Source organism: Cylas formicarius, unplaced genomic scaffold, assembly GCF_029955315.1.
Source record: "Cylas formicarius isolate icCylForm1 unplaced genomic scaffold, icCylForm1.1 PGA_scaffold_5__7_contigs__length_24384050, whole genome shotgun sequence".
Classification (NCBI taxonomy): domain Eukaryota; kingdom Metazoa; phylum Arthropoda; class Insecta; order Coleoptera; family Brentidae; genus Cylas; species Cylas formicarius.
The window spans coordinates 3734000-3761140 of record NW_026844341.1 but is presented as its reverse complement, the minus strand read 5'-3'; the positions used below and the strand labels follow the sequence as shown (position 1 = coordinate 3761140).

Here is a 27141-nt window from a genome sequence, read left to right as displayed (position 1 = left end):
TTCGTTTGATCTTTTTGACTAATTTTTTGCATATGTAATCGATAAAGGTGAGTTTTTACCAACCATTTAGAGATTTCCCAACCATTCTGGAGCACATCGGTTTCAATGTTATTCAACATCGAGGTTGGTCAGGATGTCACTGATGGAGCTCTTGAGGTGCTGTCAGCATAAATCTATGATACCGATATGTTCCTTAATCTCTCCAGTGGTAGCATTTAATAAGAGTCTTGACGTGCTTAGAGACGTAACAAAATAATGCAAGTGATGAAGGAGAGAAGAATATCCAAAAATGACCCATAGAAATATAGAACACTAAAGATTGCGATCAGAAATAAAATAAAAGAAGTGTCCGAAAATCGAGGCACTAAAAAATAAATACGACAGTTACAGAAAAGATCAAAGAGCTCATCGGTAATTTCAAAAACAAACAACTAGAAAACCTCACAGGGTCTGAAGGTCAGACTATAGTAGATAAAGAAACGGAAATCATGACCTGGCAAGAATACCTAGAAAAAATGTTTGAGGATTACGGAAGAGAACAATTTGACATAGAGAAATTTCTAAGTGAAGTAAAAAATGGTAAAGCATGGAGTCCAGATACCATCCAAATTGAGCTCCTCAAACTAATTGACGATAAATAAATCACTTTTATTAAACAAGTGTTTAACAACACTTATGGCACTGAAATAATTCCATACAAATGACTCAGTTTGTAAATAAGGGGCGGTTTTTTTCGTTGTATAGAACTTTAAGTTGCAATAAAACAACGACGTATTATTCGATTAACATGAATTTTATTTATCCGAAAGATAATCTTGTGGCATGACATTTTAAATATGATTTCTGGCATATGACCGCCACGGCTAGCGCGGATGTAGTCCAACCTGGACGTCCAATTTTCGATGACTTTTTCCAACATTTGCGGCCGTATATCGACAATAACACGGCGAATGTTGTCTTCCAAATGGTCAAGCGTTTGTGGCTTATCCGCATAGACCAATGACTTTAGATAGCCCCACAGAAAGTAGTCTAGCGGTTAAATCATAAGATCTTGGAGGCCGATTCACAGGTCCAAAACGTGAAATTAGGCGGTCACCAAACGTGTCTTTCAATAAATAGATTGTGGCACGAGCTGTGTGTCATGCTGAGCTGTCTTGTTGAAACCACATCTCCTGGACATCATAGTTATTCAATTCAGGAACGAAAGAGTTAGTAATCATAGCTCTATACCGATCACCATTGACTGTAACGTTCTGGCCATCATCGTTTTTGAAAAAGTACGGACCAATGATTCCAGCAACCCATAAAGCGCACCAAACAGTTAGTTTTTCTGGATGTAACGGTGTTTCGACATACACTTGAGGATTAGCTTCGCTCCAAATGCGGCAGTTTTGTTTGTTGATGTAAGCATTCAACCAGAAGTGCGCTTCATCGCTAAATAAAATTCGCTTATGAAAATCGGGAACAACGGCAATCTCGTTTTGGGCCCATTCGACGAATCTGCGCCTTACTTGATGATCGTTTGGCTTCAATTCTTGCACGAGTTGGATTTTATAAGCACGTAAACCAAGATCCTTCCGCAAAATCTTCCATAAAGTGGATGGACACAGATCTAATTCCTGTGCTCGATGGCGGATGGATTCATTCGGGCCTTCCTCAATGCTACGCTCTACAGCAGCAGTCGACGATAAAATGAACGTAGTGCGCGATACGTATTCTGCACAGAACCATTATTTTCGAAATAAAATTGCATTATTGCACGCGTTGTTCAGGCGTGAGTCTACTCATGATGAATTGCCAAACCATACTGAAAATAAATCACTTGACAGCTATTAAATCGGTCGCCATCTTGAGCAGTAATGTCAACTTAAAGTTCTATACATCGAAAAAAAAACACCCATTATTACAAAGAAAACAAGACTAAAGAGGTGTAAAAACTGTTGCACAATAAGTCCTAATAAACAACAACATTGGGCTTCTAGAGTAACACTGGCAGTGCAAGTCTTATATCATAGATTCCGAAACATGAATTGTGACGTATGCGCATGGCTGATCGACTATCAAAAGGCATTTGACCCAGTAAAATACGAAATGATGGTCAAAATACTGAAAGAAGCAGGTATCGATAACAAAGGTTTGGGTACCTCCAATGGAACCAGGTCTTGAACCTTAGAGTGAAAGGAGAGGGAGTGGTTTTACCAATTATCTCCAACCTCTGCTCTAAGCGCATCTTCAATGAAGCCCTAGATAGCATGGAAAATGGAATTCTAATAAACGAACACAGACTGAATAACATTAGGTGCGTCGATGATAGCATCGTTTGACAGTCTCGAAGATTTAAGATGCCTTAGTGTACAGTAATGTGAAAATCACACAAAGCTGACTATTCGTAAATATCCTCGTGAGTAGAAGAATTAGCACATGTTTATATCCAAAATCAACACATACTGGACAATATCAAACTTATCAGTCCCTGAAATAGAAAACTTCAGTTTTGCAATAGCTTATATTAAGCTTTTATTTGGAACACAGAATATTCTCTAAATAAATTATTGAGATCTCGGATATCAGAACATTCTTGGTGGAAGCAAGACAACATACAATGATTAGAGACGTTGTGGTCTCTAAGGCAACTCACTATAGAAAGTGCAAATTCAAAGAAGCTGTCTTCATGGCAAAAAGTTACAGCCTTCTTAAAACCCCAAGTCCTGAATACCCATAAAGCGCACCAGTGTTGATTAATGTTTTCCTTTAAATGGATAGTCCTTCATACATATTTTATCTAACCTACAACAACCTCTCTTCCGCCACTTGTCCTCTCCAAAACTGTATTGATGCATAACGACTAGCGTGCTATAATAGGTTAATGCAGATGCCACCCTTTGTCTCAGGTATGTTCTGGTAGCCCAGGAGGTCAGAAACTATCCGCCGACCAGTACCGAGCTTGCATCCGATCGAGAGCTCTCAACGAAGCGTCCCACGCCCAGTTGGGCTTCCTGGCGTTCAGGGACGACATCGCCGCGAACAGTAGCCCATCCAAGTATCCAGTGCACCCCCTCAAACCGATGAGAAATGCTTCAAAGAGAAACCAATAGACTTTCCAGGGTAAAAGGTCCTTTTAGAAAAATTTATTTTTATCGAACGAGGCATCAGATAGTGGAATTGTTTCCAGAGATATCTTGGAAATTTATCAGATTGTCCACATGAGGGATTCGCTCACAAAGTTTCTTCCAAGACTCTTGTAACAATTCGATTATCTTCGACTTATTGGTAAAACCTTGCTGTGATCGCTACGTTACGGATGGAATTATGTCTAGTTTATTGTATATATGTGCAAAACTTAGGCTAGGTGTGTGAAATGTAAATAATAGATCACGAATAATATCGCTGGATGAGGTGTTTATATCTGGAATGCTATGTACAACGCAGGATCGCCATCAGTTATAAAAAAATTTGATCCCTACATAGATCGGACTATTGTATTTTCTTTTACAGATAATTTAATATTATATTGGTAAACATCAGGTCCCAACACCTAACAGAAAAGCTTGAACGGCTACTATATTTCTAGCTTGCCAGTACCTACAGGCTTATTTAGCAACACCACTAACAGCGGGAAATTTTTGCCACATCTACTCAGTGAACTCAATTTATCGAACCGAAATTATTTCGCTTGTGTTAAATTGGAACCAATAAATGCAGCCGAAACTGACCGACAAAAAAACGTTTATATTTTGGTGTAATTCGGTGTGATAACATGATTATCAATATTTGGGTGCACCATTTAGAAATATACTAATATGTTAATTCTTCTTCTCCCGATTTTGTTACAAAAATTGAGTGAGAATATTTTTAAAAAATTTCAGGAAATAAAAAATATTTAATAAATGTTGTTATTTAAGTAATTAAGAATGAATTTGGAGTCGGTTTTGTAATAATAAAAAATTCATACTGCTAAATCAATCTGTATGCTTTATTTTAGAAGGTTTTTTAAAATGTTTTTAAGAAAATATTTTTTAATTGCCAAATTATAAAAAGTAAATAATTTCGGTAATAACATCTTCTCTAAGTCATTTATGAAAGAAACTTCCACAGGCTGTTGTAATACTTTATACTTCTGGAGTCCTCCTGCGTCGGTTTTTATTGAGTCGAACTTGCTAACGTTTCGCTTTGGCTTCTTCAGAGCTGAAGCTGGCTCGCATTTTACTTTGTACCTGCTAATATATTGTTTGAAGGGAGCGGAGCAAAATGAGGGGCATAAACATTATCTCGGATGACTGATTCCCATATTAGAAGAATTGATTACATGCCAAAATTTTAGTTTTATCGAATAAAATTTTATATCCGGTTTCGTGATTGTGTTTGACAAGTGCTAATAAGTTTATTTCTCCTAGTCTTAAGGCTTTTTCATATTCCTGAGCCTAGTTGTTCTTTTTCGTCCGGTCTTTCCAATGTATTCTTTGCCACATATGCAGGAAATGCTGTAAACTCCTGGCATCTCAAATGGAATTTTGTCTTTCACGTATCGAAGTTTTGGACAAGTGGTAAACCTGGTTTTGATGTTATATTTCTTTAGAACTTTTGGAATGTGGTCAGTAATGTTGAATGTAAGGAAGGAGAGGAGGTATTGCTTTCGGCCTCATTGCTATTAGAAGGTTGTGGTGAAGTGTATTTTGCGATGGAAGGCTGTGGAAGATGTGGAAATTACAGAGAGAAGAGCAGGGGTAAGTTGTTTTAATTCTGGGTTTAACAATTTCGATCCATCAAAGACAAAATTCCATTTGAGATGCCAGGAGTTTACAATATTCCATGCATATATGGCAAAGAATACATTGGAGAGACCGGACGAAAAATGTCAACTTGTCTCAAAGAACATGAAAGAGCCTTCAGACTTCGAGAAATGAACTCATCTGCAGCCAAATACAAAAATTCTTGCATGTAATCAATTCTTTTACCAACGAAAGATCCGAAATTCTAGAGAATCAGTCATCCGAGACGATGTTTATATCCCTCATTTAGCTCCGACCCCGTCAAACAATATATAAGCTGGTACAGAGTAAAATGCGAGCCAGTTTTGCTTAAGCTTCGAAGAAGCCAACAGGATGATTGGCGAAACGTTAGCAAGTTCGACTTAACAAATACCAACGCAGGAGGAATCCAGACGTTTTGTAAAAAGTGTGTTCACAGTGACAAACATTTTATAAGAAAATTTCCCTAGCCTTTTCCAAGAAATAAGAAACATCGGCATAACGTGTGTATTTTTTTAAAGAAGTTAAATTATTTTGTTTTGCAAATATTTATATATATTTTATTATCATCTTTTTTTTGTAAAATTTGTCTCACTTTTTTATCACGCCATTGTTATTCCACATTAGGTCAAGTTCACTGCATCTACCTGCAGTCTTGTGTGTTCTTAACCAAATCGTTGACACTATAAACATGCACATAAACCGATACAGTGCATCCTCCCATGTGATTTTCGTTTTTGGAGTTTGTCAAAGAAATTATTATATTGTTATATTATCCGTTGATTATTAAGTTAATTAACGGAACAATAAGACATTAAAGGCTGTTTTATGGACTTTATTGAAAATGTTCAAAAACTAAACACTAAAAACCTTAGCGATAAAAAGTTAACACCACAAACGAGTTGCAATACTAAATCGACATTCTATTACAGGTGTTGGGATTTCTATATCGTTCCGGTTGCTTTTTGTTGCGCAGATGTTTTTTCTATAAAAGTTCGATTCGTTTATTTTGAATAGTTTATCTACGTTATCTAATTGTAAGACTGTTAAATACTACATCGATTTAGAAGTAAGCCTGTATCGATCGCTGTTTTTGGTTTTGGATAATTCCAAATAGGATTAACTCCCGAAAAACATTTCCGTAACTGTCGGCTTGTAAAAACACGTTCCTTGTAATTGCCGTTGTCGTACGAGGGAAACGTGTCATTTTTTCTTTTGGATTATTGTAGCAAATCAGAGGGTAGTGAAGTAGAATTTTTAAATAAAAAAGAATATCAATCGAAGCGTTTCATTTAAGCATCTACCTGTTAGAAAGCATCTGAACGGAACCCCATTTTTAAACTCAGCAAGATATGATATAATGCGAAGGTCAAAAAATCAGTGTGTTACGTTGTATCTTATAGTAACGTAGTTTTGTAGGCGAAGAAAACGTATGTTCCAATTCAAACAAAGAAGGGAGCTTAATACCCATAAGAATATCTTTTAAATCGACCAAACTAATCCTTTGATAGAATTTCAACTCTAGGTTTCAAAAATGACGCGTCATTTCGGTAAAGAACGAGAGAAACTTATTCTTATAACTAGTATCGATTGTAGTATATTAAACGTAAACACTTTCCAACTTAAAAAGAAATAATTTATCCGGAATTCCCGACATCTTGGTTGGGACTTGGAGTATTGCCTCCATCGCTCTCCGATTTGGGCATGATTGTAGAAGTAGACGACGACGCTCTGTCGTAGAGATAGCTCGTCGATCTATATCCGGATTCGTAAGAGTAAGGGTCTCTGTATCTCGAGCCGCTATAGCTTCCGTAGCCGCCACCGTAACCGCTTCCATATCCACCATATCCTCCATATCTGAAAAAAATATATTTTCGCCCATTTAGCACCTAAATCGTGAAATAAAATTTTATTAGAGTAAAACAATTAAGAGTAAATATGCTTGTGTCATGTACAATGAACCCTTGTAGAACACATGTTACAAAAATTATTTGGAACATTTTTAGTTAATTTCATTTAAAATGATTTGAACTCAAAATTTTTGGAAATGATGTAATTCTTTCAAAGTAGCGAATATTTTTTCAAACAGGCGCCTTTCCTCTGTTAATATACCACCTAATATTTTGAACGGTCTCCACACAAAGGCTATGTTTCATAACATTCTTCGTGTTGGTAGGTTGATAGGGGTAGATTCAAAATGGTTATCCTTATTTTTATAAACGTCGAGAAGTAATTTATAGAAATCCCCATATTAAAGTTCAACAGTACTATTTCAAATAAACCATATTATTTTAGAAGTTTAGTATTTTTGAAATTTGCATTATTGATATCAAAACAGCTGGCACAAGATCGGTGTATTTCATGGAACACTTTACCTCTACTCTAACTGTAATTACCTGAAAAGGCAGGTAGCCTTAACACAACAACGATACTCTCAGAGTATAGGCTGAAATCCCAAGTAAGATAAATTAAACACCAAAATAGAGCATTGTAACTACAAGAAAAGTTACACGTTACAAACCATCTAGTGAAATGGAACTATCTCCTTTTACAATCTAGATTAATTTTTCTTAAGACTCTTTTATATAGCCTTTGAGAGCAATAAAGTACCCAGGCATAGGTACTGCAGCTAACAAAAAAATCAACTTTCTCTACGCAGTTATAATTTCTCATTTGGTTTGTGGCGTTGCAATCAGGGAAAGCTCTCTCTGAGTAAACGCCATCTAAGCTTCTAAAAACAAGAAGTTCTACACGGTTTTTTGTACATCCTCAAAATATCGAATATAAGTTTAGGATTGATGCCCCGACCATGGAAGCATATTTTAGGTGTACAAGATTTGTACGCACCAGACAACAGCATTAGAAAGTTGTTCTTGAAAAAGATGCAAAGGTGTGTATTACACTCTTTCAAAAGCCTTGAATATTCAACAAAAGTTCTCTATTATTTCCTTGTATTAGTGAGCTTGTGTGAGTGAGTGAGCTTAATTCTACCGAGATGGTATGGAAGCAAGTAATGCGATATGTGGCAATGAGCAACCCCGGGTTAAATACAGAACATGTATTGTGTATGTGCTGAACATATTTGAAGTAACTATGTTCAACATGTCATCAGAAAAGAAGATTGTGGCTACATTCATTGACATTTCTGATCTCGATCAAGAATAAAAAATTTCACTAATGTACATTGTGTCCCATCTTGGTCGCGACTGAGAGGTATGTCCGTTGTTAGCGAAGATAGAGTCCTGCAAACCTTTGTTACTTTTATCTCGACCATCCCATGAAATGTCTTAAACGTGAACAGCGCATGAGATATAAATTTTTACGTAGAATTCAGTGGCGCTGTCAGTTTTTTTCTAATTGGTTTCGTCATTCTGAAAAATAATAAAGTTTTGTTTTTGGCCTATATCTTATATGTATAAGATATACTCATCTATATCTTATAAAATATATAACAGTGTGGGGTTATTTCTACAAATGACCTCAAAAACAATTTTTTACATTTTGGAAAAAGGATTTATCTTAGAGAGAATTGTTTAGATTTGTGGCCACATTTAAAAAGTGAAATAAATGTAAATCGCCACAATAAGTTTGCGAATGCAACCTCTTGTTCTGAAAGCTTCATATTTTTTATAAAGAATTATTTGGACCGACGAATCAACATTGTCACGGGAGAGTATTTTTAATAATGATTTTTGGTCATCAGAAAAACCAAAATTTGTACGAGAAAAGCACTTTCAACGTGTTTTGTTTGATGATAGATAATAAAATGGATTTTTGTATCTACAACGCAAATTTGAATATGGATATTTTACTAACAGTAGGTTTTTTAGATAATTTACGACTGGTGTTACTTAGCAGATGTTGGTACCAATTTGATGGAGCTCAGATGGATAGGTCCATGGAATGGAACAATAGAAGATTTGGAACGTCGTGTTGATCCAAACTTATGGTGAAGAGGCAACCGTTTTTAATGTTATTTAAGATCATTTCAAGCATAATAACTTGTTGCATATAATTAAAAACTATTTATTAGTATTTAACATTAGTATCTGTAGCCTGCTACCTAGATGAAATCTGATTATTTTAATTCGCTTTAATTGCAATATTTTAGTTTTTGCTTATAGTTCGAAAACCAGTGAAAACAGCTATAGAGACTGCTCATTTACGTGCCAATAAATAAATTCCCACTTAACACTGATTTTTATATCTTGCCAATGTGGGCCTTATCTTTTGAACGCCCTGTGGGCGATAAGTTAATTCTCATACTATATTATGATAAAGCAATTTAATAGGGAACCGCAAGTAGCTGTACAGTTTGCGAAAAAAAGTTATTATTTCATTTCGGATTGTTCCTTGCTAAATTTCTTAAAAAGTATTTTTTATCCCCGAAAATGTTCAAGATACGTATGGTACATGTTACAAAAAAAAGTTCCAAAATGTTTCGCAGATTCGGAAAATGTAGTAATATACAGGGTACATTTAATAAACGAAAGTTGATATACGTTACTAGTATATACGGCGACACCGCCCGGTCAAAAATATTTTACATGGGTAGCTCATATTCGCCTACATAAGTCTAATAGAACGCTCACTGTGAATGACCTTGTGTATGTTCACCCTGTATATATCCAAATCGATTCGTCTATTTTGAACAGCCTGTAGCATCTAATTCAAATTCCGTTGCATATATCTTTTACGTCATTTTCGAATAACGCTAATATAAAATATAATCAAAAATAATTACGTTTTTAAGTGTGAACAGTTGTATTTTTCTAGAAAAATTAAAATTTTGGAATAACTATTAGGTATAGGTATGTACTTATCATTACAAATAAAAAAGTTAAAGAATTTTAAAAGGTATTCAAGGCAAAATTTGAAAATAGGTTATCCCATTTTAAAAAAATATGTTTTAATCGTCAAGTTTTTTTGAGCCACTCTTGTATACCTACTGACAAAAATTAATCATATTTTTTTTTTCGTTGTTAAAATTATAAATTCTAGTTATTTGTACATTCCATATTATTTTTTGGATAATTCTATGGATTTAGCCTAAAGCCAGAGCTTTCGAAAATCTTATAAATACCAATAAAAAAAATTGATAGAAAAATATCTTACGAATAAGGAAATCTTTTTGCTTACATTTTTAACACAAAATAATTTTTGCCACATTTCATTTTATTTATTTTTTTTAAATATAAATTAATAACATATAATAATAATAAACTCAAAAATATGTATTTAAAATTTCATTAGTACCCAAAAATTTTTATTTCAATTTTAATTTTCTTTTACCAAAACAAATTAATTATATATAAAAATATTATATTCAACAGTAAAGTTTTTTTATGAAATAATTTTTTTTAAATTTTATTTTATTAGTACAATTTGTTTATTAGATACTTCGCCAAAATTTGGGTAAATTTAGTTAAGGTTAGTTAAAAATAAATCGACTTGATGGTTAAAAGCCACAAAAAATAATAAAAAGCTGCTCCACCCTCCCCAACAAAATGGTATGACCAGAAGCAGCGCCGGAGGCACCATCGAAACTGTGGTGCCTAATAAAGGGCTAAAAGAATACAAACCCAACCCCCCCACCCCACCGCCGCCGACAGTTCTCGCGATCGCACCCCCACAAAGGGTCTCGTCCTCCAATCTCTCAAATTATGGCCTCGCCCGTTGCCATATAAGTTTCGAATCTGCAATTTCGCAATTGCCGGACGCGATTCGTAAATTTTATTGCCGCGTCGGCGATACAATACTCCGGGCACCGGATTCCGTCGGCGATTATCCGCCCGCGAATGCCGTAAAAGATTCGCGAAACTTTTAAATTCCATTTTACGGATACGAACGGCGCCCGAATTCAGTGCCGTGGGGACGAAAAACCCGCCATAACTTTTAAATAAACCCCTTAAAAACGTAAAGTATACGTATATTGCGAGATCGCACTGGAAATTGGGAAAAGTTTGCGTTTTACTCGTCGGCACAAAGAAGCCGGTACAAAAATTGCATCCAATCGAAAAGTTTCGATTGCCGAAGTTCCCGGATAACGTTTTCCGACGCGGAAACGAATTTAATTTGAACGTCTCTCTATCGTGTGCCCGCGCCACCACTGGAGCTTCTTTATTTCTGCGATCGCTCTAAGCTATATTCCATTTCTCAATAGTACGGAGCACTAAAATCTCGTCATACATGCAAAACAACAAGCAGCCAATAACACATGCCAACAAGAACATTGTGATGTGGGATTTTCCATATTTTTGGAGTTATAGGGACTGAACTCACTAAACTAAATGTTTCCATCACCTAACATTTTTGGATTAATTTTTGAGATGTCATATTTTTTGTATTAAAAATAGAAGCATTACATAACATTACAATTGAAAATGCTACGCATACGCATGGATTTTCAAGAATAATAATAATAATAATAATAATAGAAATTATAATAATAATAATAACGTTTATTTAGTAAAACGCAATAACAAAATAATGATACTAAATCAAAAAAACGTGCAATAGTAAATTAAAGCATCAATAAAATGCTTGTGTGTGGCATTTCACTGAAAATGCATTTAATGTACCGTGCGTTTAATTTATGTTGATAACATTTTTGATTGGCTGTAATTTTTTTGTTTTTAGAGATGTCAAGGTAAACAAATAACCAAAATGTTGCTGAAATAGAATTATGCTGTTTGTAATTAGTAATTACCAACTTACTGTTATTCAATTGCTTTTCAAGACTCCATTTTTATTGAGGTACCATATACATTTTATTTTTATTATAAAACCGGTTTGGCTATCGTCTTGGTCGTTTACCGCATCCCAACCTCCACGCTTCCCGATCGCAGTACATATGCTCTGTGAGACTTCTCTTTTGTATAGCTTCATCAATTTCCGCTTTCCAGCTATTCCTTGGTGTGCCTCTTTTCCTTCTTTATTCTGTCTTCGCTCATCCGAATCATATGTCCAAACCACATTAGTTGTTTTTCTTCAATAGTATCTAATAGTCTCTTTTCTACATTCATTCTGTTCAAAAATTCGTCATTTTTGCTATATACATTTTATTGCAATTTATTTTATACCAAATTCTAACATTATTCAATTTTGTTGGTCACTTGTCGCTTGCGAAAGCCGGTGACGAACATCCGTCAAATTCAAATGGATCAAAGACTCGGACACATTTGGCGGTTTCTGCTATAGTTAGAATTTTAAATGTATTTCCGTTTCTGAAATCGACATCTGGAGTCATCAAATTAACGTCCGAGATGACTAAAGCACCGTATGCCACAGTACGTGGCATAGTTGTGAATGGTGTCCAACAAAGATAAACGCGGAAAGATCTTGGGGTCCCAAAAAGTCTACTTGACATGCACCATGCACCATTTGATATACGATGAGCATCAGAAGCATATTGTTTTAACAATTAAAACGTTACATGAAGAGTTGTTGAAATGTTCGTTGGATCTATCAGTTTCGCCGGGCAAACGAATTATCATACTCCATGTGGACTCTAAAGCTGGTTGGGTAGGGAACGCCTTTTTGCTTTCTGGAAAAGATGACACAGAAGCAAAAGTTGACGACCACGAAAACATGACGATTCAATTTCAATTTCAATTTCGATTCTTCTTTGAAAAATGGTTTTCTTAAAAATTGCTTCTCAACATTCCAACAGTGTAGTCGTGATGGACAATGCCAGCTACCATTCTAAACAAGCGGAAAAATTAACCGAATTTATCGCCGACTAAAGAAGTCATTCAAAATTTTTTGCTTGAAAATGATATGTAGTTTTAAAGTTCCTACACAAGAAAGCGGGACATTTGATAAGAAGTATAATGTGGACAAGTAGGCCATGGAGCGTCTTCCACCATATCGCTGCAATTTTAATTCGATAGACTGCTATGGGGACAGCTGAAACCCAGTTTGAGATGAAACAACATATCGCCGAAATTTAGTTCTGAGGCAATAGAATTAATTCGAAGTGAAGTGGAGTGAAGAAGAAGAAAATATTTACAGAAGTCGACTAGTGCCAGTGACGATAGTGATTATTTCGATGTAGAATAACTTTTTTGTTTAATATTCGGCCATTGTTTTGTAGCTAAATTTACTTTTTCATGGATGGATTTTTCACTTCAAGGACCAATAATAATCGAAGAAACTGAAATTCGTCTGCTTTCAGCATTCGTATGCACCAAGAAGTACCGAAGTACGGTTCTCGAACGTCATTGTGGAATTGCCAATCTATTTATTGACGGTCACAAAGAGATACTCAAACGAGGTAGGGCTGCGGTTAGACCTTTATAAAAATTTACCAAAGTTAAATACCTGATTATGTCGTAAAAACGGTATATCGTTACTGAACTATCTGTAATAATTGAAGTTCATCAAATTATAAAACACTCGTCTACCGCTTGAGTAACGCTTTGAAAATTTTAAATTTTGCCTCCCTCTTTATATTTCATGACAACGTATTATATAATCTGGGTGCAAAGTATTCACACAATCGTTGTCCTTGTGTTTTTTGTTTTATGCTTAAATAAGTAGCATTATTGCGTGTATTGTATTTATTATCTGTATTAGTTAAATTAATTCTGCCTTTGGAGATGTTTATTAATAGATTCAAGCAATATAATTGCCGAATATCCAATAAACTCTAAACAATAAATCTTTTGGGAATGTACTGACAGTTTTAAAAATTATTTTATTTTTTATTTTTAGAGAGCCCGCCTCATGCTAAAATTCCGTACGTAATATGAGTCTGTAGAAGTGACATGTACAGAATTTTTAGTTGTCCGACATCAAGGAAATATATTAAATATACAAAGTTAGATATCATGCCCATAATTCCATTAGAAACCTCTTTTATGCGAATGTCCCACCTAAGGCTAAGAACATAGTGGCGCGACGAGGATAGCGGCGAGCAAGCCTCGAGGTGCCGAAACATAGTAGAGCGGAGAGGAATAGCCGAATACCTGCATAATATATTATTTTCATTTGTTTATTGTGAAGTTAAAATGTTATCAGCGATCAAACTTCTAGGCCGTAGTGCCGCTAAAATTTGGTATCTTCGTAATCAACAAAGAACAAGAAGTAGTGGTGTACAAGAAATTTTTCAAAATCGAAGAGAGTGTGGAAAATTGACGTAACAGAAGAACTTCAAGATTTTCGACGATCATGGGATGTGCTGGGAGAAAATGTTTCACGCGTGACTGATATGTTCTCGTTATTTTCTGATGGTTGCTCTGGTTGCATCATATTCATCTTGACTTTGGGACCAATTGCCAGTGGAAGGGCGTGCAGTAAACTGATAACGTAAAAATAAAAGTTGTTAAAAAATGGCCATTAAGATTTCAGTTCCTTCCCTCCGGGATCGCCAGATCGGCGACGATTTTTTTGCAATTCTCGACGAAAAGTATCACGAATATTTTTCCACTTATTCCTTACTCGGTCGCCTAAAAGGTGAAAAAAACTTTTATACAGCATCAACATATAACTGAGATTTGTGAGTTACTGCACAGTGCAAAAATAGTAACTTTTTGAACAATCGTAGGAAAAGAGTTTTCATGACATATTTTGTTTTCACAACATGTGGAAGAATATCGGAAGAAAACAAACATTATATGGGAATGTTTCTATTTCAATCGGTCATCCTGTAACTATAATAATTTTTTTTTCAATTTTTTCTATTTTTTTGAACATAGCAAAAGAATACTATAAACAATGGAACTTTCCCAATTGAATCGGAAGTATTGATGGGAAACATATACGAATTAAATGCCCATCACATAGCGGTACAATGTTTTATAACTACAAACAATATTTTTCTATCGTTCTACAAGGAATTGTTGACGCCAATCACAAATTTGTGATAATTGACGTAGGAGGGTTTGGAAAACAGAGTGATGGTGGAACATTTTGAGCATCTGCTGTGTTTCACTCAAGGCAAGAAGGAAAATTGTATATTCCAGATGACAAGCCACTTCCCAATACACAAATTAAGATGCCATTTGTTTTTGTCGGCGACGAAGCCTATCCCTTACTGAGACATTTATTAAAACCCTACAGTCGTCAGATCGTCTTGATCCAGAAAAGGAATATTTCAATATGATTCTTTCACGAGCACGAAGAACGGTAGAATGCGCATTCGAAATTTTAAATGCTGAATGGCGACTTTTATGGAAACCTATCGAGACGCATCCAGAATTTGCTGATTTAATTGTTAAATGTATTTGCGTATTACATAATACAATTTTAGATCTTGAGGGAATTGATACTCAGTTAATCACCCTCAACATCAAAATGATCCTACATTATCTAATATAGGAGCTCAACGCACAAATAATAGGAGTACAAATATTGCGTCTGATATTAGAGAGATTTTCAAAAATTATTTATGTAATAACAGAATTTAAAAAATTTGTAACTGTTAAATAAAAGATACTTACGTGTCGTTTGCATTTCCTTTGCCGCTTCATCCCATAATTTATCTAAAATGCACCGGTTATGGTGATTTTTATCTTTTTGATCCCATAAACCCACTCTCACAAAGACTAAATCTATTAATTTTTGACAATCCATTGTTTGTCTATAATGCGACAGAGCAACGAAAACAAAATTATTTAAATCTATGTGCACACCCACCTGTCTCCGCAATGTCGCGCTGCTTGCTCGCCGCTATCCTCGTTGCACCACTATGTTCTTAGCCTAAGATATCTATCCAATGTTATATCAAGATATTTAGTCGAAGACATCTCCAAAATTCCACGATCCAGATAACGTAACTTTGGAAGATTATTTTGTAGGATGTAAATAGAGGAGAACCCTTGAAAATAAAATACAGTTTTTGGGATTCCCAAATATGTCTTGAAGAAAGCCCGTTTATCGTGTAATTGCGTTAAATTTGTTTTTAAAATGAAAAGCCTTTGTAAAAATATTTCATATACGTTTTGCTATGTGTGTCGTTCTTTTTTGGTCAAAAAATTTAGAACTAAAAAACAATACTACTCTTATTTTAAGGTAAGACACCCCTTGGGCACCACATATTGTCTATAATGTATGTGAAAAAGGTTTGAGACATTGGAATAATGGAAACAGGCGATCTATAACTTTCGGAATACCTATGATATGGAGAGAGTCGCCAAAGCACCATGATTATTGCTATTTCTGCATGTGCAATGTTCGTGGATATGCCACCTGTACTCACATATCCCAATACCTGAGCGAATTTAGAAGAAGATGCCACCAATGTTTATGAATCTGAAATAGATGCAGGTATCCTTAGTGATGTTGGTGATATATGGAGTGTTTCTCAGCAACCGCAGTTATTTTCCCAATCAGAACATAATGGCTTAGAAAGAAACTTAGGGTTACCTAATGATCTTTCCGAAATTTTACCATCTAAGAAACTTCGAAATAATAACTAACTGAAACAAGACGTTAAAATTTATATTCTATTTTGAAAAGGCGGTTCACTTGTTTATTGCATCGATATTCCTAATCTAATAAAGAAACTTACATAGTACTATTCTGAGGACCGGAGGCTCTTTAGTAACTCATCCAATAGCCTTAAGGCCATTCTTTTGCACATCAGAAATATTCTTGCTTCTGTTCCTATTGCTTATTCTGTGCAAATGGAAGAACGTTACGAAAATCTGGAACTACTGCTTGAGCAAAATCAAATATAAAGGCTATAATTCGATTATTTGTGGTGACGCAAAAATTGCGGGACTTCTAATAGGTCAGCAGTCCGGATAAAAGAAGTACCTTTTTTTTGTGAGTGGGACAGTAGAAACAGACATCAACATCCACGAAAAATTAAGCTTTAAATAATACCATGATCGAATCTGAAAAGGGTTCACTTACTGATATTATAAAAAGTTTCCTAGAAACAAAATTAAAAATTAGAAATTACAAATCAGAAAGACATTGTAGAGAAAATTAGAGAACCTTAGGAAACGGCATGCAATATTAGTATAAAACGACACTTTTTGCACTCACATCTGGACTACTGTAACGAAAATGTTGGTGCAGTGAGTGAAAAGAAAGGTGAGAGGTTTCACCAAGATATAAAATAAATGGAACGCAGATGTCAAGGTCGATGGAATTGCAATGAAGCCAATGGTCATTAAAAAGGAACAATCTTGCCATGGAATAAACAAGAAAATCCACTAAACCAAGTTTTTCGGCCAAGAGGGAGAGATCCTCCAAAAATAAATGGGCTTAACTATTGCTTTTATTTAATTTAGTTTTTGTTCATGCACTAATAAAAATAATGTTTAAATCAACCGAGAGTAAAATACCTTACGCGATATAGGAAAATGCTTGTCGGATTTAAATTTAGGAGGCCTAAATTATCCAAAATTTGAAAAATTGTCGGCCTGTGTAATGTATGCGAATTAAATAGTTTGCCAGGGAAACTAGACGCCAGAGACTAAAGAGGTTTTGGTTAGTTTTAGTTATAAATGCGTTAATATATAATATATATAAATAAATAGTTGGCAACAAATTTGCTAATTTGGCCGAGCTGTGGAGGAGTTTCATTGTTGAAATTGACGACGCAAAGGTCTGCTATTGCCAATCGCCAATTTGAGTAGCTCGCTCAATTTGTCCAGTTTCATTAATTTATCTAGAGTATGATTATAATGAGAAATCCGGAGGGTATAAGTTTCTACCCCGTGGTGGCCAAACAAATTAACTTCCACGGACAATCCACCGACTAAGAAACCGCTCATGTAATTATTGGATTATTAGCACCCAATGAGGCGTAAGTATTAAAATAACTGCTATGCGCTGGCCATTAATTCGACTCACGACGGCATAGACAGACATTTTGACTTTCTTAAAGCACGACGTGGGTATTTTAAACATTCATTAATCAGGGAGTGCATACGGCTTTCGAGCTCACTCACAATTTACGGTCTCGCCGTCCGTCTTGTAAATTATAAATAAGGAGTCCGTCGCGTTGGTTCGCGGACTCCCTTGGCCCCATTTTCTCGACTTATATATCATTCGGGAAAGCTCCCAGGTACAGGATAAAAGCTAGGGTTTGCTTAGGAGCGTCGCGGCGAATGTGAAACTGGACCTGTTTCGAAGGCGCAATACGATCCTACGTGTACTATTACTCGAGATGCTTTTCAGAAGCCGGTGGTATGGAAACACGACGCCTACGTTGGGAAAATGGACTACGAGTTTATCTGATTCTGGAAAAAATACCTTAAGAATATTACCTTATTCCATCTCGTAAAGGAAGAAGTGAAAAGAAAACTGAAACTTTGCATGATGAAGGCACATATACAGTGACTCACAGCTTAAATGAAGCAGTGGCTATAACAAAAACTAACTGGTCTGAATGTCTCATTATTTATTTGAGGTTTCTAAAATAGTGCGAATTACTTTTTTGTCTTAAATATACCTTACATAGTTAACAATAAAGAATTAATTAATTTTTTTTTATAAAACTTCTGGATTCCTCGGTTTTTGTTGGGTCGAATTAGAAAATGTTTCGCCAAGTTTCGCTAATCTTCCTTTTGGCTTCTTCAGAGCTTGACTAATACTGGTTCACATTTTACTCTGAAGCTGCTTTTATGTTGTTTGAGGGGAGCGAAGCTAAATGAAGGACATAAACACCGTCTCGGATGACTGATTCCCATAATGGTGACAGGCAGAGGCCTGAGTCACGGTTAAGATTGTTAAGTGATTGCTATAGACTTTTGGATTTTTCTTTGGTAGAAGAATTGACTAGATGCAAGAATTTAAGTTTAATCGAATAATGTGCGGTTTCGTGGTTGTGTTTGCCAACTGCTGATGAGTTTATTTGTCTTAGTCTTAGGCTCTTTCATGTTCTTTGAGCCTAGTTTATATTTTTTGTCCGTAAACTCCTGGCATCTCACCCAGAATTTTATCTTTGACGGATCAAGAATGTTGAGAGATTTTTGGACAAGTGGTAAGTCTGGTTTTGACGTTATATTTCTTTAGAACTTTTGATGGTAATGTGTGGTTAGTGATTTATTTATCTATTTATTAAAGTAAAGTAATCAACAGGCTAATAACAGCTTACAAATCAATCAACAGTTAGCAAACAAAAAAAAGAGAGCACATGCGTAAGGGAAAGAGTTTCATCTATGTAGTAAACTAATAATTTAACATGCTATGTTTTAATACTTAATTAGACTATAAGTTATGGTTTAACAGTAAATTAGTAAACAACAGTAAAGAAAAAAGAAATATGAGCAGATACAGCCACATTAGAGTTTGTTTAAAATTATAGTTCGAAAGATGCAGAAACCAATTTGAAAAATGTCCACATCACGCAGTTTACTATTAATTAAGTTACACATTCTGTACAATATGTTATTTTTTTCTAGATTAGTGTAAGCTCTAGGAAGTTCAAAAGTGATATTATTCCTTGTTAAATATGTAGGAACAATAAATCTTATCCAATCTAACCAGTTTATATAAAAATATTATATACAAAAATATTGCTTCAGCACTTTTAATTCTTTTTTCGAACGTGCAAACACCAAACTCTTCAGTCAAAGCGACATGGGGTACATCAAAATAATAAATACTTATAATAAAGGTACCTCAAAAATGTATTCTGAATATTTTCTAATTCATCTTTATATACAGAATAGTACGGACTCTAGATAATCAAACAATATTCGAGAACACTCCTAACATATGCATTATGCAATAGATTCAGCGTTTCCTTATTTTGAAAACCGGAAGAATTTCGAACCACAAAGCCTAACATTTTGTTTTGTTTGTTTGTTATGCTGTCTATATATTTATTAAATGTTAATCCGGAATCAAAAAGTAATACCAAGATACTTAATTTCTGCTTTTCGTTCTATTATAATTTCTTTCATTTTACATTGACACATGATAGGATACATTATCTTCTGCTAAATGCCATGACACAACATTTGCTAATATTGAAATTTAGTTTATTTGTTTCTGACCATTTGATTACTTCATTTAAGTCCTTTTGCAGCAATTCACAGTCTTGTCTACATCGAATTTTTCGAAATAATTTATAATTATGGGCAAAAAGAAAATTAAGTGAATTTGCTGCAAATTATGGCATGTCATTGATCAAAATGTCAAAGAAGAGTGGTCCAAGGTTCCACCCCCGCGGTACCCCCGAGTGAGCTGCAAAGGGCTCCGAAGAGGCACCCCTGTAAACCAAATATTGTTTGCGGGAGCTTAAATATGAACTTGAGAGACTCAGAAGATCCCCCGAGAGATCAAACCCCGACAGGTTCCGCAGAAGAACATCATGGCACACACGGTCAAATGCTTAGGCAAAATCAGTGTATACTACATCAACCTGGATATTCGCGTCTAGAGCCGAATTAACGTATTGAGTAAAGCACGCTAAATTTGTCACAGTGGATCGTTTCGCCATATTTTTGAAGCATATATTTTCTTATTCAAGATCGTTTCAAATATTTTACTTGGCGCGCATATCAAAGCGATAAGGCGGTATTATTTTATATTATTATGCTTGTTATTCTTTAATATTGGACAGGTTTTGGATATTTTCCAGATATGCGGATATGTTTGAATTTTTAAAATTAAATTAAAAAGGATGTTTAGGGGTTCCACCAGAAGCTCCCTGCAAGATTTAAAAATATAAGGTGGAAAATTATCTGGTCCACATGACTTTTTAGGCTTTAGCTTAGCAATAGCCTCCAGTGTGTCATCTTTTGCAATTTTATTCATGGTTAGTGACGTGTTTGTGTACAGTAAGTCGTTCTTTGCGAGATTGTATGTAGCCGGCTTTTCTGAATACACACTTTTAAGGTAATCCGCTAGATCACTGTTGCCACTACTCTCTCTCTCGTCAAAGCACATGCAGTCCGAAGCAACATCAGTTCCTCCTTGTGTTGTGCACAAGTTTCCAGAAACTTCCTACATCAGAGTGTATGTTATTTTCAGCACATCGTATATACTGCTTGTACGCATATTTAATATCAATTTTTATTTTCTTTCTAAAATTAGTAAATATCTATATATCAAAATCATTGTTGAATTTTTTAATTTTATCGTGATAAAAGGCTTTATGTTTTAAGTCTTGTATAATATTTTTGTTGAACCACAGGGGATAGCGTTTTTTAGTATATCTGGCAAGTGGGACACACTCTGATACAATTCTTAGAAATATCTGGTAAAAATGAGCAATAGCTTCATTAATTTCTTTGTGACCATTCAGCTCCTCTCATGTTGCAACTATCAACAAGTTATACAGATTTTCAAAATCTGCTTTTCGGTAATTAAATTCGCTAAGAAAACCTTTAGTTTCGCTATCAAATTGGAGAGGAAAATAGCTACGACTGACAGTTAACTTATGATTAGTCAGAACCAAATCCAATACTCTATCTCTACCATTTAATACCGCATTATAATTTTGCATGTCGTAATAATTTATTAACTCTAGATACATTGTTTCAATATTGGTTAAATTTGGTAAATTACTCAAATTGCACACTCTATTGATATTGAAATCTCCTCAAATTATAAGCTTAGAGTTCCTTAAAAAGTCTTCTTTAATATTGCCTATAAACGATTCGTAAACTTCAAATCTCGAATTAGGAGGGACATAAAGCCCACACAAGACCATTTCTACTCTTTTAATGTTAATTTTAACGCAAATATCTTCAACGTTTCTCTAGGGGTATTGAATAGAAAGTTCTTTGGAATTTATCCTCCTATTTATTGCAACCTCAACCCCTCCCCTAGTTTTTTATATTTGTATATAAGGTCGGTATACGCTATATTTATTGTCAAAAAACTCAATATCAGAGTTAATTTAGAAGTCATCCGTTGAACATTTGTTAGTAAGAGGTAAAACAAAAGTCTTACGCTTAGTGAACGACATTGAAATTGCTTGTTGAGTCTATTTGAAACACATTTGCACCTTCACACTTTCTCATGAAAATGTTCCCGTTCTTAACCCACAAAAACTCAATATTATTTTTTTATATTTGCCCGGCGCTTGGCAAACAGAGCACGGCCCTGCGCAGTCAAAGCCTCGTTTATGTATATAGGCTCCCTGTCATCCCTGTCACCAGGCCATTGAAAATCAACGTCTTTGACTTTTTTAGATTTAACAAAACTCTCCTTAGTAAGTCTGGAAACAAACAAACAAAGGTCCAGAGTTTGGTCTTTGATTTGCAACTCTGTAGCCAGCATCAATTTGGTTTTCATGAATTGGAAAGGGTTCTGTCAACTAAACCAATTGCTGTCATCAGAATTTCTTCCTTGATCTCGGGAATCCCGCAAATCTTCCGCTACATTGTTCTTGATAGTTTAATTTACCACGCAGTTCTGCGTTTTCTTTTTCCAAAGAAACGCATTTCGTTTCCAACAAGGAAATTGTTTTAAGGCAATCCGTGAGTTTTTTATTCTGAGCCGATATCATTGCATTTGTTTCCTCGACTTTGATTTTTAAGAACCTTAATTGTCCTGATTTCGCTGAGTATTTCCTTCAAGGATGGTTGTTTGGAATGCTCTGTGCACTTCAATGAGCCGTCTGATTTTTTATCCTCGGCAGCTACACAGGATACATAAGCGATTTTTACACATGCTGTTTCAGCACATCTTAATCGCTGTCTAGAGCTGGATGATGAAACAGCCTCCTTACAAACAACGCATATATTGCTCATATTGAACTTGGATGTTTTGAATATAAGGAAGGACATCAGTGGCAAGTGTGGGATTGCTTCCGACCTCATTGCTATTGGAAGGTTGTGGTGAATTGTATTTTGTGATGGAACGCTTAATATCTTTAATGTGGAAATTATTAGAGAGAAGAGCAGAGGTAATGTGTTTTAATTCGGGGTTCAATGACTCGAGGTGAGATAGTTACGGCTCTGTAAACAAGAGAGTTGATAACCGATGATTTTTGGGCCGGATGGTGGTGTGACAAGGCATTAAGGTATCGGTGGTATCTACTAGGGATTCCCGACCATGAGGCCGAATAACAAAAGTATCATCGACGTAGCGTTTCCATAATTTTGGCTTTAGATGGAAGGTGTCGGGAGCTTTCTTCTCAAAAACTTCCATAAATATAATCGCGATGATTGGTGATAGTGGAAAACCCATGGCTGTTCCCGACGTTTGTTCAAAAATTTTACCGTTATAAGAAAAATATGTTAGAGATCAACAACAGATGCCATCTTCATAATTCGCCAATTAGTGGAAAAGTCAATAGAATACAACAACCCCACCTTCATGTGTTTCATGGACCTAACAAAAGCGTTTAATAAAATACGACTTAATGGCATAGTATACTTAATTAAAGTATACTGTAGTATACTTACTAACATAATAAGAATCATAGAAGAAATCAATTACAACTGCTCCACTAAAATAAAAGGTGAGGGAATAAAGGTAAATACAGGAATAAGGCAAGGAGGCAGCTTAAGTCGGTTTCTAGTTAACCTGATTATGGACAAAATGATAGAAAAAGTAAAAATACTAACAGGAAACAAAATAGGAAACACAAATATCAGGATTCTATGTTACGCGGACGATGAGGTACTGATATCTAATAGCGAAGACAACCTACAAAGAATGTGACACATATTTAACAAAACCGCAAAAGAATACAATATGGCAATATCAACAGAGAAAACTGAATGTCTAACACTATCTATGGATCCAATAACATAATAATAAGCTGGAGATATAAGCCACAATCATAAAGCAAGTAATGTCATCAAGATACTTAGGAGTAGATGTAACAAGCCACCAAGGTATTTACCAAGAGATGATATACCAAGTAAGGAAAGCAGCAGCTACATCAGGTGCATTAAGGGATATAGTGTGGAGAAATAAACCTCTAGGAATAGAAACGAAAACAAGAATCTATAAAACATGTATAAGACCAATACATACGAAGCCATAGAAACCAGAGCCGATACAAAAAAAACAAAAAAAACAAGCACTAAGAACAACTGAAATGAAAACATTAAGATGCATAATAGGAAAGACCATGTGAGAAACGAAGATATCCGGCAACAATGTCATATTCAACATATGGTAAGATGGGGACGAGAGAGAAGAAAAAATTGGAATCAACACATAACGAGAATGGAAGAGGATATATTAGCTAAGATCACAAAAGATGGCAAGATAGCTGGTCATCAGAATCACAAATAAGATTAAATATTACCCAGTAACGTCATTGGACTTAACGTAGGAAATTAGAAGAAGAAGCCTCACGCCTCACGAAGTGGGAGAGAGACATCTACAGACTAGATTTGAAATTTGCTATGGAATTTAATTTACCTTTTTTTATTGAACAATAATAATAAATTATCAGTAATTTCAGGTAATCGACTTAGGGGGCCATTATACAGCCTAAACCTAGAATTATTACGAAACTAAATTGTGCCCGCTTTACGACCTATTCTAACAGGAAATGAATTTCGAAGAACCTGGTTTCAACAGCATGGATGTCCGACAAACAACAACACAATATTCAAGTCAGGAAGTTCCTAAGTTCTTAAATGGGCCATACTTTAAAACAAGGCAGATGGAACATCAAAGACATTGCGTTAATAAAAAGTAAATCTCATTTAAGGGTCTTTAAAGCATTTATGAATTTAATTTTCATGAACATTCAGTAATAAGTAATTAAGCTTTTTTTAAAGAGATGAGATACGCATTAAAAATGATCCAAATTCCCAAAATAAAGGAAGAGATATTCAAAATTTATTCGATGTTTTTTTTAAACAAAATCGACACAATTTCATAGTTTGCCTATGCAGTTGGAATTATTTCATTAAATTGGACTCAATGGACCATACTTTAAAACAAGGCAGATGTAACATCAAAGACATTGCGTTAAATCTCATTTGACGGTCTGGAAAGTCTTTATGAATTTAATTTTCATGAATACTCAATAGTAAGTAAATAAGCTTTCTTTATTAAAGAACTTTAAATGAGATATGCATTAAAAAGGATCCAAATTCGCAAAATAAAGGAAGAGAAACCTTTCGGTTAGAATCGCCACCATAGTAAACTGATCTAATTAATCACATTTCCTATAAAAACTGATACCATATTTAATTTTCTAACAATTTTACTTATCCTGTGATATCTGTGAGAAGACAATTCTTAAAAATCCTAACCAAAATATATCATTAAACTAAAAGTTTTATAATATTCTTTTTCTACTCCCGTCTATGAAATAACTAATTACCCACCGATCTAGCGCGCGAGAAGCGTCACTTTAATACGACAGTTTCGTTTCCCACGAATCCGATCCACTTCGGACATTTCCGGGATTTTTCCGCCCGGGTTTGGGAGCAATCGGATGATTTCGGAGATATTTCAAAAGCTTTCAATTTTGACGTTTGTCAATTCTGACGGTCATGTCAGTGAATACTCGTGTTGTTTTGCGAAAATGTACCCAAAAACTGACGTATGCAACAAGCTAAGGTTTTCGAACGAAGGATCTCGTTTTTAAAAAACACTTTTTTATTTTACAAACAGAACTACGAGGTTTTATTTAACTCGTTACAAGGAGAACTGAACACAAAGTACAAAGTTCTCATATATATAAAGTTTTTATGCAAGCGTCGCGTCGCAGATACTGGGAATACTGAAGCTAGCATTTCATCAGCATATTCTATCACATAATTATCACGTTCGGTAAACTTTTTAACTCACTCGTTTATTAAAAACTCGCTCCGCTCTTGTCAAAAAAACTCGTGAGTCAAATACCGTTTACCGCACTTGTTGCATGATTTACTATTACCGTTCATAGCAGCTGTACAACTTATTTTTGTTCTATGCTTTATACGGGTTTTACTTGAGTAAACTATAAGGCATCAAGGTGGAAATTTGTAAAATAGTGATTTATTGAAAGCTTTTTACAAAACGCGAAGGGTTTTATAGATAAACTAACGGAAAGGTTTTTGATTCAATATTCTAACTTAAACAATTTTCTTATTTATTGGAAGTTTTACAAAATTTGCAACACAGTATAAAAACTATTACAAAGGCTAGGGTTTCTTATAAATATCCGCGACCTTATAATAAAACTTTAAGATGTGAAAAATGTTACTTGGGTTATTAGCTTCTCGTAGTCCTACAATAATACACGTCAGAGTAACAGGAAAGTTGTTTTCGGAATTGAAAACTAATGTCATTTGTTAAGAATGTCGTTTTTTACCTCACTTCATACAGGCAATTAATCTAAAAAATGTGGTACTTATACAAACATAGACATGGAAAAGCTTCCTTTTGCAGTTCTATGGAACTGTGAATAAGAGGCTCAGTGAATGGTTTTAAAAAAATTTGTAAACACTATTTTTTATTTTGAAATCGTTCGTTGCTGAAGACCATACTAAAATAATAAATATGCACTTACCAAACGCCTTACTAAGGACAGTTGATACAAAAGCAATTGACTCTAAACCGACGGCAGTCTTCTAAATCTGAACCTACGGGAACGTCGAACAAAACACATTCGCGGAAACCTCGGCAGGGAGTTTTGCCGGCCCCCCCATTTAGATAACCCTCAATACATTTTAGGTCAAATTAATTCCAATAGAGGACTATTTGGCCCCTTATCGCCTGATGCACGGCCAATTGAAACAAAACGACCGACTCCGGCAAGACAAACGATCCGGTGCCGAGCCGAGGTATAGATAGCCGGAAAATGTATGCGCGAAACGGTGTTCCGGAAAATTCCGGCCGGATTCCATTCCGCCCATTCTTTTTTTCTGTAAATATTGAAGTTAAGCTAAACTTCACTAGCCCAACTTAATAGTATTAAGATTACGCGACCAAATAACGAAGAAAACATTATACGGGGTGTGTCGAAGAGATGGTACATCCCATCAGTGACAATTCATTATGTCAAAATATTGGACCTCTTTTTATTTAAAGTGAAACTTATGTTTCGCTGAAATGGCGTACTTTACGAAGAAAAAGGCTTGTACTGTACAATATTATAATTATTATTATGATTGTTATCATTTTAGTTCTAAAAGATATTTGCCATTTTTGACCTTTGGAAAGACCTTAAAAGAATAAAACTATATTCCGACACAAAATTTATTTTTATGCTCACCTCCTTTCTTTAGGCAAAACAAGGTTATTTGCGGATATATGGTGTTATTTTATTCTGGATTTAGAATTTAATGAAAGTAGACTCGATTTTTACCATCAATTGAAATAAAAAAAGTGTATTTTCGTTTTTAAGTTTTAGTTTAGTAAGCAATGTACAATGTCTCGAAACTACAAATGTTAACAAAAAGAAACAAGAGAGACAAAATTATGCAAAATAAGAGGGTCTTTAAGTCTAGCGGCATCTTCACAAGAAAAGTTCTTAACATTTATGAAAGTCCGTCGTTGACCACTCATACTGTTAAAATATTTA

General features: G+C 35.0%; 2 protein-coding genes across 3 annotated transcripts in view; one reads left to right on the top strand and one right to left on the bottom strand.

Annotated features, from left to right (window-relative positions):
* LOC132702139 (chondroitin sulfate N-acetylgalactosaminyltransferase 1) overlaps positions 1-5425 on the top strand; it is a 464298-nt gene extending 458873 nt beyond the window's left edge. For both annotated transcript variants that reach the window (XM_060670591.1, XM_060670592.1), the window contains exon 8: positions 2892-5425. In XM_060670591.1, the coding sequence (XP_060526574.1) occupies positions 2892-3095 (204 nt within the window). In that variant the 3' untranslated portion in view covers positions 3096-5425. The remainder of the gene's footprint in view (positions 1-2891) is intronic.
* Positions 5426-5568: 143 nt separating this feature from the next.
* The window catches only part of LOC132702140 (TATA-binding protein-associated factor 2N), an 81203-nt gene continuing 59630 nt past the window's right edge, over positions 5569-27141 (bottom strand). The window contains exon 5 of the mRNA XM_060670593.1: positions 5569-6605. Within this exon, the coding sequence (XP_060526576.1) occupies positions 6386-6605 (220 nt within the window). The 3' untranslated portion in view covers positions 5569-6385. The remainder of the gene's footprint in view (positions 6606-27141) is intronic.